The sequence below is a fragment of the Rhineura floridana genome, chromosome 18, assembly GCF_030035675.1.
Source record: "Rhineura floridana isolate rRhiFlo1 chromosome 18, rRhiFlo1.hap2, whole genome shotgun sequence".
Lineage (NCBI taxonomy): Eukaryota > Metazoa > Chordata > Lepidosauria > Squamata > Rhineuridae > Rhineura > Rhineura floridana.
In genome coordinates, this window is record NC_084497.1 from 6,975,003 (window position 1) to 6,988,416 (window position 13,414).

A 13,414-nucleotide genomic window follows, 5' to 3' on the forward strand; every position below is an offset into this window, starting at 1 on the left:
TGTGACAACCTTTCCAGTGCTTGAAGAGTACTATCCTATCTTCCCTCAGTCTTCTTTTCTCAAAGCTAAACAGGCCCAGTTCTTTCAGTCTCTCCTCAGAGGGCTTTGCTTCCAGTCCCCTGATCATCCTCGTTGCCCTCCTCTGAACCCGCAACAGTTTGTCTGCATCCTTCTTAAAGTGCGGTGTCCAGAACTGGACGCAGTACTCAAGTTGAAACCTACCCAGTGCCGAATCGAGGGGAACTAGCACTTCACGCGATTTGGAAACTGTCCTTCTGTTTAATGCAGCCTAAAATAGATATGCCTTTTTTGCAATGTAGAGAAAAGGCGAGTCAGAGGCAACATGACAGAAGTGTATAAAATGATGCACGGCATGGAGAAAAGTGTTTCTCCATCTTGCATAACACGAGAACTCGGGACATTTAATGAAGCTGAATGTTGGGAGATTCAGGACAGGCAAAGAAAGTCCTTCTTCGCAGAGAGCATAGTTAAACCGTGGGATTCGCTTCCACAAGAGGCAGCCATGTGCATCAGTTTGCCTGGCTTTAAAAGAGGATCAGACAGATTCACGGTGGATAAGGCTCTCCATGGCTACTAAGCATGATGGCCATGCTCTGCCTCCATGGTCGGAGATAGCATGCTTCTGCATACCACTTGCTGGAAATGGCAGGGGGAGGGAGTGCTGTTGCGCTGAGGTCCTGCTTTCGGGCTTCCCAGAGAGATTTGGATGGCCAACTGTAAGAACAGGACCCTGGACTAGATGGGCCACTGGCCTCATCCGGCAGGCTCTTCTGATGTCCTTCTGTTGTGACCTGCTCTGGGACCTAATGATGAAATAATGACAACAACAACGATAACAACGACGATGACGACGATAACGATGATGATAATAATAATAATAAAAACATGGGCACTGATAACCGAAATGGACATACTTCTTTGCCCATCCCTAGAGGCAAGGCAGTTGCGCTCTTAGGTGGATCAGTCCCACTTACCAAATTTGTTTGAAGATGTAACCCTGCCCCACACCCCTGCCCACTCACAGAGACATGCAAACCTTCTCCTCTGAACCTGCTGCCTGCTTAGATCACCAAAAAAAGGAAGCCGCGTTGGGCATTGTCAAGATTGCTTGGATGCTAAATATTTTTCCCCAGGCTCCAAATCAAATTCCCCTTGCCGTCCGCAGCCATAACACACACATGCACGCACACTGGTCTGCTGTTTGATGTACATCTCGCTTCCCTGCTCGCCTCCTCTGCACCCCTGTTGGGCACACTCACCACCGCAGGTGTTTTCATCAAAAAGCTACCTGCTATACAGGTAGTCACGGCTGTGATAGGGAGTTGGAGGCGCCTGGCCTGGGCCTCCCTCCCCACAGCCCATGCGCACGCATGCACATGCTGCATTTGAAAGCCAGTGTGGCTTGCTAAAAACTTTACTTCTGTTCCATTTCCTCGGTGCCCATCTCTCACCCCTCAGACGTAGACTGGAGATAGAGTTGCAGGTGGCGGCCCCCTGTTTGTGGAACGTTCTCCCCAGGGAGGCATGCCTGGCGCCACCATTATCCATCTTTAGTTACCAGGCCAAAACATTTCGCTTCTCCCAGGCGTTTGGTTCTTAACTCGGGGAGGCTTTTGAGGGGGCTTCTGTTGCATAGAAGGGTTGCTCCATCGCCTAATGTACTGTTCTCATTTTTAGCTGCCTTTGACTTTTAATTTTGGACTTTCATTGTTTTGCTAGCTGTAAGTCGCTCTGAGTGTGTGCGCATGTGTCGAAAAGCAGAGCTTGGAAAAGTTACTTTTTAAAACTACAACTCCCATCAGCCCCAGCCAGCATGGCCACTGGATTGGGCTGATGGGAGGTGTAGTTCAAAAAAGTAACTTTTCCGAACTCTGTCGAAAAGTGACTTACAAGATAAATAAATAAACGGGAGTGCTGTAATGACAGGGAGAGCCAATGAGATGCCTTCTAGGCACCAGGGCTGGAGGCAGAGCTTGGAAAAGTTATTTTTTTGAACTACAACTCCCATCAGCCCAATCCAGTGGCCATGCTGGCTGGGGCTGATGGGAGTTGTAGTTTAAAAAAGTAACTTTTCCAAGCTCTGGCTGGAGGGCACCACGTGGGCTGCCTGGAGGCTCCATTCACATCTTGGCAGGGTGCCTCACCCCCCCAAGTCTTTTAAGTATCTAGCATTAGCTCTTTCTATACTGATGTGAGCCACCAGTTGAGGTCATTTCAACGTGTGAACGGGTGCCTAGTTGGTTTTAGTGTGTTGACAGTGGTGATAGGCAGTTTGGGGTGGGAAACAGCAGGGGACCAAAGGCGCCCCTCCAGACCTCTCTCGCTGGCCCTCGGGGCTATCCCCAGCCACACCCCCTCTCCCAAGGCTACACCCCTTGCCGGTCCGGCTTTGCACTCTCTTTGAGTGTTTGCGCCTGGTTGGAAATACGTCCTTGGACTCTGATCTTATTGTTACTTGCCTGGATGGGGTAATTCGTGTGTGTGTGTGTCTGTGTAGAAACTAGAAAAAAGAAGAAAAGAGGGGGAACCCCAAGATGCTAGAAAAATATTTTATTCACGAGCCCAACGCGTTTCAGCCACTATATACAGGCCTTCATCAGGTGATTAAAAAAGGTAAAGGTAAAGGTGTCCCCGCACTTATAGTGTGAGTTGTTTCCGACTCTTAGGGTGGTGTCTTGCGACGTTTACTAGGGAGACCGTATATATGGGGTGGGATCAGAGCTTGGAAGATTACTTTTAAAAAGTAATGAATTACAGTTACAGTCACATGGCCCCCAAACAGTAGTAATTACCATTACAATTACAATTGCTCTGAAAGTAACTGATTACTATACCTTTACTCAAAAGTAATTGCTACAATTACATTTTAGTTACTTTTTTAAAAATTGCCAACAAGGTGCTGGCCTTGGCTGCTGCACATCTGAGTAGCCTAAAACAACATTAAAAATAAGCACATACACACAGAGGGTAGTAGAATATGTTTTTATCCATAAGATTAACAGAATGGCATAACAGAATCTCACATCCCTTCACCCCACCCCCAGCAATGATGATACCCCAACACACATATTTTTGTATATATATATTGCCTCCAGCTCTTTTCTCCTTCCACTCCTTTAAATTTTTAAACAATTGTTTTCTCCACCCCGTCTCGCTCTCCACCTCCTCTCTCGTCGCCTCCTAAGCACCCATAGAGCATGAAGGAAGAGCAACACTGCACAAAAGCCCAATTTGAAACACATGATTTTTATTCACAAATCAGAGGAGTAGATGACTTCCCCTGTTGCCCCCCATGTAATCAAAAGTAATGCTGGAAACATTACAGTTACTCCTCAAAAGTAATGAAGTTACTACTCGTTCTTTTACCAGCAAAATGTAATGAAGTTGCCCACTCGTTACTCAAAAAAGTAATGAATTACAAGTAATTCATTACTTGTAACTAGTTACTTCCAAGCTCTGGGTGGGATTGCCAGTTCCTTCCCTGGCCTTTCTTTACCCCCCCCACCGTATGCCGGGTACTCATTTTACCGACCACGGATGGATGGATGGCTGAGTGGACCTCGGCCCCTTTTACCGGAGATTCGACATCCTCCTTTCCTTGGAATCGAACTCCGGCCGTGAGCAGAGCTTTCGCCGGCATTACCACCGCTTCCCACACTGCGCCACGGAGGGTCAGTAATCAGGGGATTAGCTGGTGTATAATATCTTTCCGTGCACAAAATTGCTATCGTTATGTGGTAGCAATTTTGTGAATGGAAAGGTATTATACACCAGCTAATCCCCTGATGAAGGCCTGTATATAGTGGCTGAAACGTGTTGGGCTCTTGAATAAAATATTTTTCTAGCATCTTGGGGTTCCCCCTCTTTTCTTTTTTCTGGTTTTGGATGCTATCCACTTTCATCTGTTGTGTGTAGAAACTATCTAAAAGTAAAATTCACGTGCCCGCTGTTCCCTCTGTCCCTGCCCTCTGCTGCCGTATGGACCCTGGAAGACTGCACAGTGGGCAATGTGGCCGCCGGCTGCAAATTTGAATGGGTGGGACAGTTTCATGGATGACTCCCCCATTGCTTCTTCGGGCTGATTTCCAGCTTTTGCAACCACACCCTGTGGTCCTCTCCACACACACACAAACAGCGTTATAGAAATCTAGGCCTGGATTCGAATCTCCCACATGGCTATTCAGAAAAGCATTTGGAAACGCTGCAATAGAGAGGCGACTTAGCAAAATCCATCAGCTTCAACTCCACTGTCTCTTAAGCCAAGACTCTTCTCCAGCTTTACGCAGGAGGAAGCCCCTTTGACCAAAACAGCTTCTGAATAAATATGCATAAGACTATAACGCTACTTAGTTTATATCCTTTAAAAACTCGAAAATATCTTTTTCTGTTTTTTAAAAAAATGTTTTGCTCATCTCCATCCCATCTTTCTCAGCCTTGGGTAGGTCTGTTTAGTGCAGACTTGAGGCATCTGTGGTCTTTCTGGGCTACTGTTCCCATCAGCCAGCATGACCAATGGTCAGGGATGCTGGGAGCTGGAGTCTTAGCAAAATCGAGAGAGGCCAAAGTATTGTCCCTGTTCTAAAAAGCAGCATTTCCCTACTGCTTGCAAGAGAATGTTTCTATTTTAGAAGAGGCATTTCCTCCAGAGAGAGAGGGAATGCCTCTTCTTAGCTCAGGGATGGGGAATCGGAGGTCCTCCAGATGTTTCTGCATTCCATCCTCCATCATCCTTGACCCTTGGCTGTGCTGGCTGTTGAGGCGGATGGGAGTTGAACACCATCTGGGGTGGGCACAGGTTCCCCCATGCCAGCTGTAGTAGTTTGTCAACAAAGTCTAATTCTACCATTACAAAAAAATTAAGGGAAGGTGGAGGGAATAATTGCATCCACTGCTGAGAAAAATGAACAAGCCAGCTGGCCAGCTCAGAGCCTGGAAAAGTTACTTTTTGAAACTTCAACTCCCATCAGCCCTAGCCAGCATGGCCACTGGATTGGGCTGATGGGAGTTGTAGTTCAAAAAAGTAACTTTTCCAAACTCTGGAAATTGGTTCCAAGAGGTGCATGAGGTCCCCTGAAACATGGCCGCTGTGGGGTGGAAAAACTATCTGGGACTCTAAGGAAGGTTAGGCAAATTGGCTCCCTGTGGGCCATGCGGAGGGAAAACCTCCACGTCCAGTGGCAGTTGAGCTGGCCAGGATTCCCACAGTCTCCATTTGAGCCTGCCCACCATCCCCGTTTTGAGGAGGGAGGTTCCTCTGGGCGGGCCGGTGACTCTTCCGGGCGGTGCTAACGGCTTGCTCTGTTTGTTTGTTTGTTTTCTTCCATCTTGTGTCCCCCTAGTTAAATGGAGGTGGCCAAGTGAAGGTACCCGGACACTACCTTTCCACCCAGATGTTGGCGCCGCCGCCTCCGGGCATGCCACGTCTGGCAATATCACCCGACACGAAATCCACCACGACAACTTCAGAGGGAGGGACCACCTCGCCAACGTCTCCCAGTAAGCAAGCCTGCCCACCCACCCCCTGCACCCACCCATCCACTCACACCCCAAAATGGCTAAACAGCCATGCCCGCCTGCCTGCCATCTATTACCAATCCTTCCCCATTGCCCCTTTCCAGACATATTCACAAACTGGGACTGCTGTGCGTCCTTGTTTGGTTTTTCTTTGGGGGTGTGATGATTTTGGGGGAACAGATTGTTTTGGAAGATATTGCAGTAGGAGATGTAGATTTAAAACTGAGGCAGTCCAGCTTGTTCATTGAAGCTGCTGGGGGGGGGAAGCGCCGATTTAAATCATTGATTTAAATCAAGCCTCAAACCAGCATGCATGGTAGTTAGTTGCTGTAATGATGTAAATCCAAAACTGCTGGTCATGAAGACCGTGTGCCTTTTGTAGAAATGAATTCACATCTCCTTAGACCCAGAGGAGCAACTATGGAACAAAGGATTCTCTATATGCATGTCCGGACACTGAGTAGGACCATTTCCTTGAAGACTAAGTGCCTAGAATTTTCCATAAACAAAAGTTAGATGTAGTATATAGCAGACCAGGGTTTGCTTGACCATCTAAATGGGGAACCTTTGGCACTCCAGATATGGTTGGGCTCCAACTTGTTTCAGACCCAGTCAGCCATGGCCAAGGATCAGGCATGATGGGAGTTGTAGTTTGGCCACAGCTGGAGAGCCACATGTCCTTCATCCCTGCTTTAAACGCTCATATTTTGCAGGCACAACACAAAACATTCTAAAGTCAAGATCAAGCGTTCCAAATATGACACAATGCCATGGATGGTTTTGATTGTGGAAATTGGGGATATTATTTTGACAGTTGATCAGACAGCACGAACATCGACCTCCCATGCCATGGAAAAACACTGTATGCCTCCCAGTTACCTTTCAGTGAATAGAAATGGATAGATCAGCCTGGTTACATTCTCTGACACTTTCACATGCATTCAGTCGTAACTTCCTTTTTCTACAGACTTCCTTGTTTTGTAAAATGCACAAAAGCAATCACATTTAATTGGTCGTTTTTAGTGCTCTTTCTCTGAAAATGCACATTTTGTATGCATTCCCACTCCCCCACAAAAAATACATTGTTTTCTATGCTTTTCTATGCATATACCCCCCCCAAATAGACATCGTTCTGAAACTGCATTGCAAAATTTAGAGAAGCAGAATCTGATTGCTAGCTGTGGTTTTGATCCGCATAGGAGTCCAAACCAAGTTGAAATTCTTCCTCCCTATCAATAAAGCTCCCCCTCACCACCGTCACTTAGTTCATATTTTTCACACCAGCTTTAATCCAATGGCTTTGAGGGAGGGTGTTACTTTCTATAGCATCTTATACCAGGTTATTATCTAATGCAGGCAGAAAATGTGCTCCAAACAACATCTGTAGGTTTCCCTATTTCCTGGTCTCAGAAGAGGCATTCCTCTCTCTCAGGAGGGAATGCCTCTTCTGAATAGAGGCATTTTTCCATCTCTTGTGTACAAGCAGGGAATGCTGCTCCTTAGACCAGGGACAGAGGAGTCCAATAACATTTGGAGGTCACCATGTTGGTTACCCCTGATTAAATGGATATTTAATATAACTTTAAAAAAAAAAAAAAACTGATTCACTTTTTTTAAACAAAACCCCACTGAAATCTAAAATGAACATCTTTAAGTGCCTTTTCTTGAGGACCTTTTGTAGTTCTGTCACAGCTGCCCTCCCCAGTCCTAGCCTTCTTTTGATTTCTTGACTATTGTCTCCATTTTGGTTAATGACTGTGCCGAGGTATTGATAATCCTTGAAGACAAATACTTGGGTGTTAGAACAAATTAAACCAGAACTGTCACTAGAAGCTAAAATGATGAAACTGAGGTTATCATACTTTGGACACATCATGAGAAGACCTGATTCACTAGAAAAGGCAATAATGCTGGGAAAAACCGAAGGGAGTAGAAAAAGAGGAAGGCCAAACAAGAGATGGATTGATTCCATAAAGGAAGCCACAGACCTGAACTTACAAGATCGGAACAGGGTGGTTCACAACAGATGCTGTTGCAGGTCACTGATTGATAGGGTCGCCATAAGTTGTAATCGACTTGAAGGCACATAGCAACAACAACAAGTGCCTTTCCCATGAGTTAGGAATCTCAGCGCCCTTTCACACAGTCAGGCCCACCAATAAAACTAAGTTCAGCTATGGTGTCATTTCTGCTAATATTTTTCAATGTCTGAAAACAACTCAGCCCTATATAACACTGTGTTTTGAGGCCACGGAATTGGCATAAAATCTCGGCTTGGTTAGGACTGCAGACTCCGAGTCACAAGAGGCTGGAAGGTGACCTCTTGTTACACCTTGTTGTTTAAGAGCAGAGGGTTAGGCGAAGCTCCTTTGTCTCATCCCAACTTGCCCAGAGGAGCCAAGGTCTTTGGGGTAGCTCTGCAATGTGTTTTAACGGGCTCGGGGTGGAAAGATCGGCCAGTTTGGGTTCTCTCCTGCATTGTGCAGGGGGTTGGACTTGATGGCCTTATAGGCCCCCTCCAACTCTACTATTCTATGATTCTCTGTTTCTCATTTTTGCAAGCTTCAATTCAATTCACACTTCGGCAGCAATGTGTGCGTGTTCTTTTTAAAAAGATCCTCGTGAAAATTCTCCAGCCTTTTAGGGTGAGCTTTTAGGGTGTAGTGGTTAAGGTGTTGGGAGACCAGGGTTCAAATCCCCACACAGCCCTGAAGCTCCCTGGGTGACCTTGGGCCAGTCCCTGCCTCTCAGCCTCAGAGGAGGGCAATGGTGAACCCCCTCTGAACATCGCTTACCATGAAAACCCTATTCAGAGGGTCGCCATAAGTCGGGATCGACTTCAAGGCAGTCCATTTCCATTTCATTCTCCGCAGAAGCACATATTTTGTGGCCGGTCGTGACTAATGGAGATGTTTTCGCAAGCCTCTGCTTGCCATGGCCGCAGGGCAACCACTGCGGCCAGGCGGCTTCTGTGATGGGCTGTTCCACGTTCAGTCCCGGTCCGAATACAGGCCTGGACTGAACCCCAACCCTGCAACCCGAGCATCCCGGGCAGTGTACCCCGTTGGTTGGTTTGTTTTTTGTAGTGGACGATGGCCCACTAGGGCAAAATCTCACCAACCCCAGTCTGCCGTCGGCCAGCTCCACCTGCCTGCCTTCTTACTTACTGTCAGTCCAGGGGGTGGCCCTGTGAGTCTCCTCCCACCACCTCCTCGTTCATAGTCTCACTGTTGCCCCTTGTAGAATTTGGCAGAGAGGAGGATGAGGAGGACAGGGAGAAATCTAGACTTCGTTGGCTCCGCCTCTCACTGGCTCCTCCTACTGTTAGGGCTCCCGGCCTTCCGCCCCACCTGTTCCAATGGGCACCAGCCGCCACTATGGAAAAGACTGGCCGGATAGGTTCACCAAGGAACGAAAGGAGGGCGGACGATTATTCTGGCTGGTTTTCCTGCGAGGGTGTGTGGGAAAGTGGAGAAACAAGGGGTTTGATTGCATTTTTAAATTTTTCTCTCTTCTCTCCACCCCCCCATAGCCTACTCCGCCCCAGGCACACCCCCTGCGAACCGCTTCGTGGGATTAGGACCTCGAGATCCCGGCAGTATCTATCAGGCGCAGGTGAGTCCACAGAACCTTCCTGCGATGGACGTGTTGTTAGTGGTTAGGAATGATGGGTTCTAGCGGCCTCCTGAGGGCCACAAATGTTGCCTCATCCCTGATATAAGAGGAGGCATTCCCTGCTCTCAACAGGAGAATGCCTCTTCTAAATAGAGCCATTCTCCCTTTTCTTGCACGGGAATCAATATAGACCAGCCTTTCCCAACTAGTGGGCCACCAGATGTTGTTGGACCACAATTCCCAATACAGAGTTGTTTTGTTTTATTTTATTTTATTTATTACATCTATATCCCACCTTTCCTTCAAGGAGCTCCACTGCGGTTCTCCCCTTCCCAATTTTATCCTCACAACAGCCCTGTGAGGTAGGTTAGGCTGAGAGATACAGTGACTGGCCCAAGGTCTCGTCCAGTGAGTTTCATGGCTGAGTACGGATTTGAACCCTGGTCGCCCATGTCCCAGTCTGACACTCTAACAACTACACCACACGGGCTCTCAGAGCTGGATGGATTGTTACAGCTTTAATCACTATAAGACAAGTGTATAAGTATAAGGCAAGTGATCAAGGCCGGGGGCAAAGGGCTGTTTGTTGTTTGGAGGATCAGTGAGACTAGTCTTCACGATGTTCCAGATGTTATTGGACTCCAACTCCCAGCAGCCCCAACAACCAGCATGGCCAATGGTCGGGGTTGATGACGGGAGTTGTAGTTCAGCTACACCTGGAGGGCACCTGGTTGGGGAAGGCTGATCTGGGCCGTGGGATCTTGTCTCCCCAGGTGCCACTGGAAAGAAGCAGGGTGGGCAGCCCTACCCTCTCTGTCCCCAGAAACTGGGGTGCTGAGGTAGACTGCGCCTGAACATGGAGGTTCTGTTGAGCTACAGTGTGTACATAGGAAAAGCCCTGCTGTTTGGCCCAAAGATCTATCTCGTCTAGTATCCTGCTTCCAACAGAGGTCGGCCAGATGTCTCTGGCAAGCCCAGAAGGAGGGCGTATCCCTCCCGTTTGCTCTCAGCATCCAGCGGTAAGAACACGGAGGTTCTGTTGGCAATCCTGGCTGATTGCCCCGCAACACCTCGTTCTGCCAGAGAAGACTGCTTCTTAACATGGAAGCTCATTTTCTAGCTGTCAGGCTGGATAGAGTGGACTGGCAGCATGCATGTGGTTAAGAGGAACAGGAAACCTCCAGCACGTGGGCCAGATGCGAGCCCTGCTAGGCCCTGCACTGACTGCACTGGCTTGTATCCAGCTTAAGTTTGAAATTGAAGTTTATGGACCTCAGCGAGTTTTGTCCATTAGTTTCAGTGGGTCTGCTCCAAGCAAGACTAACGTTGGGCACCACCCTCTGACTTCTGAGCTGGCTGGAACGCAAGAGTTGCATCTGCTGCTCTGCCCACTTTTAACCTACGCCTTTGTCCACCTTGACATGTGGCCCTCGGTTTGGAAAAGGTCCCCCACCCCAGATTTTGGAGAATCAGAGCAAAGCTTCATTGAGCACAACCTTTTCTTTCCAACTCGCAAAAGGTTGCCTGTAAATCCCCACAATCCGCCACAGGCCTCCTCACGCTTCAGATAGACTGCCACAGAACAGCAAGGTTCTGCTTTAGCTCCTGTGGGTCAGTTGCAGGCCTCTTTTTTGCTGGCGTTTCCAGAGACGTGCCCCAGATTCGCTCGCCAGTTTCAGTGCCCAGATTCCGGTCTCCGTATCTTGGCTCTGGCTTTGCGTCTGTCTGTGCCACGCCTGCCAAAATCCAAGCCCGGCATTCTCCCAAGACCCTGAGGGAGAACTCCGTGGCTTTTACATTTCTCTCTCTCTTTTTTATACGCCTCTTGGAAAGGGAAGAAAAAACAGACACGGCTTTGGCAGGAAGCGAGTTCTAGAGGCCGACTCTAATCACGGTCTCTCCGCTGCCACCTCCTGTCTGCCTCCTCCGAAGATGCGATTGGCTGGCTTCCTTAACATGATGGCTGCCAGACAATGGGATATATTTTTTTAACCTTCCCCTCTGGTGCCGTTGGCACCTGGCACCGGCTGTTAGGCGCAGCTCTGGGTGTTGAAGGGACAGCAAGGGCTTCTGGGTAACAGAGAGCGTGTTTTCCCTTGCCCCCTTGCAACCAATATCAGAAACAGTGAACAACAGCAAACAGCAGCGGCACCTCTTTAACCTGGCCTTTGACAACTGAGATGTATATTTTTAGGACCCGCCCTATTTTGGGGTTTTAGGTTGTTTTTAATTGGTTTAAAATTGCTGTAACCTGCCGTGGGACCTTTAGGTGAAGGGTGGGTAGTGGTAGTGATGATGATGATCGTGATGATGATCATCATCAAAATTTAAAAAACACACAGAGAGAGACTATCCTCTCCAGTTGACTTAAGGATTCATCTTTAAGGAGCTGTCAGGCATGAACTTTTTTCATTTCTTTTCCTCCCAGGGAGGGGGTGACCCACAGCTGGCATGGCATCAGGAATGTTACACCGCCTTACAAAATTCCACAGGGGCGAGTGGGTGCTTTTAGAGGGGGGAATCCTAACGGTGAAGCTAGCGGCTGGTGGGCCCTGTCCGTGTATGCCCAGCAAAACTCGAGACCCCTCAGGTTGAACTCAATGCCTCGATAAGCCTTTGAGTGCCAAGAAAGATGGATAAAGGTGTGTCAAGTGTCCAGTTAGCAGGACTGAGTTAAAAACAAATCTCTCTCTCACACACACACACACGGATATCCAAATGGAATGGACGATTATAAGACTGGTGTCCGTCCTTTATCAAGGCTATAAAGGGATAGACAGTTTGTGCCTCACCATTAGGGACTGAAAGATCTGTCAGATTCAGTCCTCTCCATTTCTCAGCTTTCCAGTCTAAAATTTAGTTCTCCACATTTCTGCAACAATTCGCAAATTTTTTTTTTAAAAAAACCCTCATGAAAATTCACAATTTTAGTGCAATTTTCTCCTAATAAAGGCATTTTTGCAAACCCTTGCCCATCATATAATGCATTTTTGTATGTTATTTTTACTCATATATCCATTCCTATGCACACTTTCCCCTAACATACCCATGTTTGCAAATGTTAGTGGGGTGACAAACTGCACCGCAAAATTCGGATACGTGCGAATTTCAAAGGTCGGCTGTGTTTTGGATCTCAAATTGTTTTGGAACATGTGCATTTGATAGATTCGGCTTGGAAGGTGAACTGAATTGAAATGCTCACCTATGACACTGCATTTTTGTAAGCAATTCTCACAAATATATGGATTTTTAATCCTTAATATACACGCATTTGGTTGGACACCCAAATAAGCTGTCTCTTTGATTTCCCCCACCAAAACAAATCCCTGCCCTTGCTTGGACAGAGGATGCATGTTAAGACTGCTGTTGGTATATCTCCTCTTTTCATGCATGCTTCTCAGTTTGCATCTCCCACAGGGTGTGTGTGCGTGCATGCATGTTGAAACGGGGGGGGTGCATTGATTGCAGCGGAACCAGGTGCAAAATACTGTGGGGCAGCTGCATACTGACTGCGGCTGCCTCGCTTGGAGAGAGGCACAGAGAGGAAATTGCTCTTGCCAGCACAGAACTGCTGATTCTGCAAAAAAAAACAAAAAAACCCACCACACATGCACACATCCCACTGTCCGAATGCTGTAGGAATTATAATGCAGCGTTTCGCTCCCTCCCTCTCTCCCCCTCCGTCTCCCAAGGATGCCATGCAGGTTACTAGACGTGGGCGCAATGCAGTCTGTTAATAACGATGGCGATGGGTGTACTCTGGGCTAAGCAATTAAAACAGTCGTCTGGGACGATCCAGATTGTTACACCAGGGGAAACCGCCCTGTTCCTGCACACCAGTGGACAGGCAGCATGGCAGAGCAGTGAGGTTGACCGTTCTGAGATCCCGGTTCAATTCTCCAGTTAGCCGTGAAAAGGTGACCTTGGGTGGAAACGAGGGCATTCGTTCCCACAAGAGGCAGTGGTGGGCACCTGTTTGGATGGCTTTAAGAGGAGGATTGGTCAAATTTATGGAGGACATGACTATCGATGGCTACTAGCCATAATAGCTATGCTCTACCTCCGTGGCTGGAGGCGAGGGCGTTTCCAAATACCAGTTAGCAGGAGAGGGCTGTTGTAGTCACGCCCTGCTTGTGGGCTTCCCAGTCACATCGGATTGGCCACTGGGAAAGCAGAGCAACACTCTGAAAGACCTTTGGCCTGATTTGTTTTTTGTCTGCATGCACCATGAAGCTCCTTAGCTGAAGCATGGGATGAAAATATT

The 13,414-nt window shown here is 47.8% G+C and overlaps 1 protein-coding gene across 5 annotated transcripts in view; it reads left to right on the top strand.

Annotated features, from left to right (window-relative positions):
• The window catches only part of NFIC (nuclear factor I C), a 145,199-nt gene that overhangs the window by 113,829 nt on the left and 17,956 nt on the right, over window positions 1–13,414 (top strand). For 4 of the 5 annotated variants that reach the window (XM_061601629.1, XM_061601627.1, XM_061601631.1 and 1 more), the window contains 2 exons: window positions 5,361–5,517; window positions 9,068–9,150. In XM_061601629.1, coding sequence (XP_061457613.1) covers window positions 5,361–5,517; window positions 9,068–9,150 — 240 coding nt within the window. The remainder of the gene's footprint in view (window positions 1–5,360; window positions 5,518–9,067; window positions 9,151–13,414) is intronic. The other variant, XM_061601632.1, reaches the window with a different exon arrangement.